The 5619-nt window shown below is 55.9% G+C and overlaps 2 protein-coding genes and 1 long non-coding RNA gene across 5 annotated transcripts in view; 2 read left to right on the plus strand and 1 right to left on the minus strand.

Moving 5' to 3' along the window:
- The window catches only part of LOC111728746 (bcl-2 homologous antagonist/killer-like), a 7267-nt gene extending 4208 nt beyond the window's left edge, over positions 1-3059 (minus strand). The window contains exon 1 of one of the 2 annotated variants that reach the window (XM_023538493.1): positions 2641-3059. The gene's annotated coding sequence lies outside the window, so the exon portion shown is untranslated. Of the gene's footprint in view, positions 1-1057; positions 1480-2640 lie in introns of those variants that run through there. The other variant, XM_023538492.1, reaches the window with a different exon arrangement.
- Positions 24-1485, plus strand: LOC105300999. The gene is made up of 2 exons (XR_002783545.1): positions 24-361; positions 553-1485. It is a non-coding gene; the product is annotated as an uncharacterized LOC105300999 (long non-coding RNA).
- The window catches only part of LOC111747486 (gametogenetin-binding protein 1-like), a 6567-nt gene continuing 3019 nt past the window's right edge, over positions 2072-5619 (plus strand). For both annotated transcript variants that reach the window (XM_023538491.1, XM_023538490.1), the window contains exons 1-3: positions 2072-2592; positions 4174-4298; positions 4959-5071. In XM_023538491.1, the coding sequence (XP_023394259.1) occupies positions 4219-4298; positions 4959-5071 (193 nt within the window). In that variant the 5' untranslated portion in view covers positions 2072-2592; positions 4174-4218. The remainder of the gene's footprint in view (positions 2593-4173; positions 4299-4958; positions 5072-5619) is intronic.

The raw sequence follows: 5619 nt of genomic DNA on the forward strand, positions 1-5619 counted from the left end.
TTCACTTTCAGTTTGCACCCCCTTCATTTCCCTCCCACCTCCAAGCTGCCTCCATCACCTTGGAAGGGAGTGCCCCTCCTCCCATCCCTAGGGAGAGTACAGCCCACCCTGGGCCAGGCAGAGTGGCTCCTCCTCCCTGGGAAGGCCTGGGTAGCCTCCCTCATCCCCTCCCTCTCAGGCCTGGGGCCATTTTCAAAAGTGTCCCAAGGGCTCTCCGGAGAAGGGGAAGGCTGGACCAACAGTGCACTCAGCTCTCCACCCCTGCGCTCTCCAGGCAGGGCCAGGGACAAGACAGACCCTCCCTCCTCCACCTCTGGGAGCTCTTCAAAACAGACCTTTGCCTGGCACACCCCCCATCCCGGTATCTTCTTCCGGAGCAAGAGGCCCTTGCTTCTTCTTTTGTCCCCAAAAGAAGGCCAAGATTCACACCCAGGGACTGCACCCCGGCATCCAGGGCCCTAGGAGGGGTGGCCACAGCATTGCCCTCAGCACCCCAGGAAACGGGCCGGAGGATGACGACTGCATCTGCACCTCCCTTTCTCACCACTCCAGGGCTCACTGCCAGGGACCTGATGAAGCCTCAGAACCGCCCCAGGACCAGAAGCCTATGCTGACCTGGGCCTACCCCCGCCCCCATCTAAGTGGCCTGCCGTCTGGTAAGGGGAATCTCCCGCACCCAAGCAACTGGGCTTGCTAGGCCCTGGATGTTCCCCAGCGGAAATGCCTTGTTGAGCTGAAAACTAAGTCTAGGGTTCCTGGGGCAGCAGGAAGCACCGTGAGTTCTCCCCCTGCCCTTGACCTTGGCTCTGACCTCCACTCCCATCCCCCAGACTGATAGAGGCCCTGATTCTTTGGCACCCAATTCTCAGGCACCCAGGGCTAGAGCGTGAAGGGAAGCTGTCTGAGGGGCAGCCAAGAGGCAGCCTGGCTGGATTAGGCTCCTAGCAGAGGTTGGTAAGTCTTCCCCTCCCCACCCAGCCCCCAGTGGGCTCCCTGCCCCACCCTAGGCCTTGTGTTGCCCAGAGCGGGGAGAATAGGCTGGACCCTCCCTGCTTACCTGCTTGGACCCTGGCCCAGGCCCGGGATGACTCAGTGGGGCAGAGGCTGGAAATGCCGAGGGACCAGCGTCTGCTACCAGGAGTAGGTGTCCAGGCCTGGCTACCAGGAACGGGAGTCAGTGAATTCCTGGAGTCTGGATGCAGCCTCTGCTCGTCCCAGCGTGGCCCTAAGGAACCGAGAGGATTCGGCGATCATAGAAGTGCCGGCTGTTACTGGCTCCAATCAGCTCCCTCTAGAGGAAGTTACTCTGTGGCCGCCGGATGCGGATGTACCATCTCACAGTCTGGGCTGGAGCCCCCACCCACATCCCCAGCCTGACGGAGAGGCTCCTCCCCCACTGCTTTTCCCACTCCTGATCCTTGATCTCTTCCCCCTCCCATCAATTAGTACCAATAAAAAGACCAGGGTGGTGATGTTTCTTAAGCACCACTGTGTGCCATGTACTTTAGCAACCATTGTCTCATAGAATCTTCTCATCAACCCTTGGAAGTAGGTGCCATCAACTACACCCATTTTACAGATGAACAGAGGTTTGGCTTATTTAAGGAACTCTCTCAAGGTCACTGAGCTGGGTTTATAACTAAGTCTATAGGTATAGTGAGGAATAACAATACTAAATTAAGATTCATCGTACAAATAAGACATGTGTATCAGGCACCTCGGTAGTCTCTGGAGATAGAAATTCTGAAGGCGTTAGGCAGGTAAACAGATGAAAACAGTCGGTCTGCACCCCCATCTGGGCACATGCAAGCTGAATGGCAAGGGGGGAGAGAAAAGGAAGGACAGATACTATCTGACCATCGTCAATGGTCCTCAAAGACAGAAACAGCCACAGCCAGGCAAGGACAAGCCCTGTGAAGAGAGGGTGTGCTGAGTCCTCAGGGTCTGGGTGTTCCCAGCCTCCTCTGCCCGCCCCCTAACCTCATGCTTCCTGGAGCCTCACTAACCATCCCCTAAACTGGCTCCCCCTCCCTCCTTCCCCTGCCTCATCAATCCCCTGCCCTCTCTGTCTCCAAGTAAACCCCCCACCATGTCTTTCCCCCATCCCCACTTCACCTGCTTGATCTTTACTTTCTAGAACTCCTAGAAGTTTCCAATTGGAGATTTTAATTTGAAAACTACTCCTGTTCTTAAGCAGTTAGCTCTGGGGTGGCCGCTACGGCCCCTCCCTCTGAATGAGGGTCCCTCACAGTATGGAGAGCCCAGCTCCAACCCCTTGATCCTAAATTTTGGGCTGCTCCTCCATGTTCTACTTTTTTCGTAGCCTTGCGGGGAGCAAGAGCAGCTCAAAGAGCTCTGACAAGGCCCTGTTGAGAGAGGGAGCATGCCTCTTGCAAGAGCAGGATACCATCCCCTTGATGATGGACCGCCAGGAGGGAGTGGGGAGGAAGGAGCCCAGGCCGCCCACCATAGCACCCTACACCCTCTCTGTGGCCCCGCCACAGCACGATTCCTCAGGGTTGGGAATGGGGAACACGGGGCCAGACCCCCAACCCCAAAGAAGTCCTGAGGGTCGTGGCCCAGGGTGTAAAGGTGAAGTCAGTCCTGCCCGGGAGAATAGGCTGGACCCTCCCGGCTTACCTGCTTGGACCCTGGCCCAGGCCCGGGATGACTCAGTGGGGCAGAGGCTGGAAATGCCGAGGGACCAGCGTCTGCTACCAGGAGTAGGTGTCCAGGCCTGGCTACCAGGAACGGGAGTCAGTGAATTCCTGGAGTCTGGATGCAGCCTCTGCTCGTCCCAGCGTGGCCCTAAGGAACCGAGAGGATTCGGCGATCATAGAAGTGCCGGCTGTTACTGGCTCCAATCAGCTCCCTCTAGAGGAAGTTACTCTGTGGCCGCCGGATGCGGATGTACCATCTCACAGTCTGGGCTGGAGCCCCCACCCACATCCCCAGCCTGACGGAGAGGCTCCTCCCCCACTGCTTTTCCCACTCCTGATCCTTGATCTCTTCCCCCTCCCATCAATTAGTACCAATAAAAAGACCAGGGTGGTGATGTTTCTTAAGCACCACTGTGTGCCATGTACTTTAGCAACCATTGTCTCATAGAATCTTCTCATCAACCCTTGGAAGTAGGTGCCATCGACTACACCCATTTTACAGATGAACAGAGGTTTGGCTTATTTAAGGAACTCTCTCAAGGTCACTGAGCTGGGTTTATAACTAAGTCTATAGGTATAGTGAGGAATAACAATACTAAATTAAGATTCAACGTACAAATAAGACGTGTATCAGGCACCTCGGTAGTCTCTGGAGATAGAAATTCTGAAGGCGTTAGGCAGGTAAACAGATGAAAACAGTCGGTCTGCACCCCCATCTGGGCACATGCAAGCTGAATGGCAAGGGGGGAGAGAAAAGGGAGGACAGATACTATCTGACCATCGTCAATGGTCCTCAAAGACAGAAACAGCCACAGCCAGGCAAGGACAAGCCCTGTGAAGAGAGGGTGTGCTGAGTCCTCAGGGTCTGGGTGCTCCCAGCCTCCTCTGCCCGCCCCCTAACCTCATGCTTCCTGGAGCCTCACTAACCATCCCCTAAACTGGCTCCCCATCCCTCCTTCCCCTGCCTCATCAATCCCCTGCCCTCTCTGTCTCCAAGTAAACCCCCCACCATGTCTTTCCCCCATCCCCACTTCACCTGCTTGATCTTTACTTTCTAGAACTCCTAGAAGTTTCCAATTGGAGGTTTTAATTTGAAAACTACTCCTGTTCTTAAGCAGTTAGCTCTGGGGTGGCCACTACGGCCCCTCCCTCTGAATGAGGGTCCCTCGCAGTATGGAGAGCCCAGCTCCAACCCCTTGATCCTAAATTTTGGGCTGCTCCTCCATGTTCCACATTTTTCGTAGCCTTGCGGGGAGCAAGAGCAGCTCAAAGAGCTCTGACAAGGCCCTGTTGAGAGAGGGAACATGCCTCTTGCAAGAGCAGGATACCATCCCCTTGATGATGGACCGCCAGGAGGGGGTGGGGAGGAAGGAGCCCAGGCCGCCCACCATAGCACCCTACACCCTCTCTGTGGCCCCGCCACAGCACGATTCCTCAGGGTTGGGAATGGGGAACACGGGGCCAGACCCCCAACCCCAAAGAAGTCCTGAGGGTCGTGGCCCAGGGCGTAAAGGTGAAGTCAGTCCTGCCCAGAGGAAGCCAGGAGGTGCTGGGCAACATGTCTGAGAAGGACAAAAAGGGAGAAGAGGAGGAGGCGGCAGCAGGGGAGCTCTCTGGGGACACAGGGACCTCAGACAAGTGAGAAACTATGGATGATGGGAAGGGGCCTGGGATGGAAGTATTGGGATGAAGCCTGGATGTCAGATGGGGGAAGGATATGGGCCTGAGATGGGAGGGCCCAAACTGGGGAAGTGCCAGGAATGTGGGCTCTTGGATGGGTAGAGGACTGGACCAGGGCACCTGGGTGGGGAAAGACTGACCCATCAAAGGTGAGGAGGAGCCTGGAGATGGGGCTGTGTGTTTGTCAGGGAAGGAGGCAGAGATGAGGGTCATTCCACAAGTGAGAGATTATGGATGGAGGCACCAAAAGGAAAGAGAGTTAGGCTCGCGACTGGGAAGGAAGTATGCCAGGCTGAGCTGGGCTCCCATTGTTTTCCAGCTCCTTTCTCGACCCTACTCCACCCTGCCTTCCCTCCCCACTCTCTCCCTCCTGTCTCGCTCCCATTTGGACTTGGCACCCACCCCTGGGGAGGAACGGGGCCCACTTCTCTGCTCCCCACACTCTATCTCTATGATGAAGCCCCCAGAGGGCCCAGAAGGTAGCTGTTGGGAGCAGGAGGATAGAGGGGCTGAGCAAGGCCTGTGGGAGAGCCTTAGGGGTTGGGTAGGGGGTGGAGGGTCTTTCTTACATCTCTGGGTCCCACCTGCCATCTCCATCTGACTGTGCTTTGGGATCAGGGGCCACTTTGCCGAAGCTCTGGAGGTGGAGCAAGGATGCCTGCAGAGGACCATGGGATCACTGGAGATCAGCTCTGAGGCCTTCACCAGGGAGAAGGAGCATCTGCTCAATGGTAGTGGCCACAGGTGTATGCGTGTGGGGCGGGGAGGGGCGGGCCAGAAACAGACCCTCTTCTTCTAGGACTCTGCAGGGGTGTAGGGCCTGGAAGAAACACAGTCTAAGGGCATGCTGGTGGCAAACTGCCCAGGTTCGAATCCCAGCTCCACTGTGCCAAGCTGTGTGATGGTAGCAAATTGCTCAACTTTTCTGTGTGTCAGTTTCTTCATCTATAAAATGAGAATGCAATAGTACTTATCTCAGAAGGTAGTTGTAAGGATTAAATGAGATGGCCTTTGTAAAGTGCCTAGAACTGTATGTGGCACATACTAGGTGTTTGCTAATGAACACCGGGAAACTTCACCCTCAGCTCAACTCTCCAGATGTCCCTGCCCTGCTGGGCCTGGGCCTCAGCCACCCCCTATTGCTCATACCGTCAGTGACACTGCCCCTTCACAGGTGACCTCAGGCTGGCCTCTTCAAAAGTGGAGACAACTCTCTGGAACCACCTCTTCACCTTGTACAAGCAGCTTCAGAAATCTGCCATGGCCAAGGTCTGTGGAG

Source organism: Pteropus vampyrus, unplaced genomic scaffold, assembly GCF_000151845.1.
Source record: "Pteropus vampyrus isolate Shadow unplaced genomic scaffold, Pvam_2.0 Scaffold225, whole genome shotgun sequence".
NCBI classification, from domain to species: Eukaryota; Metazoa; Chordata; class Mammalia; order Chiroptera; family Pteropodidae; genus Pteropus; species Pteropus vampyrus.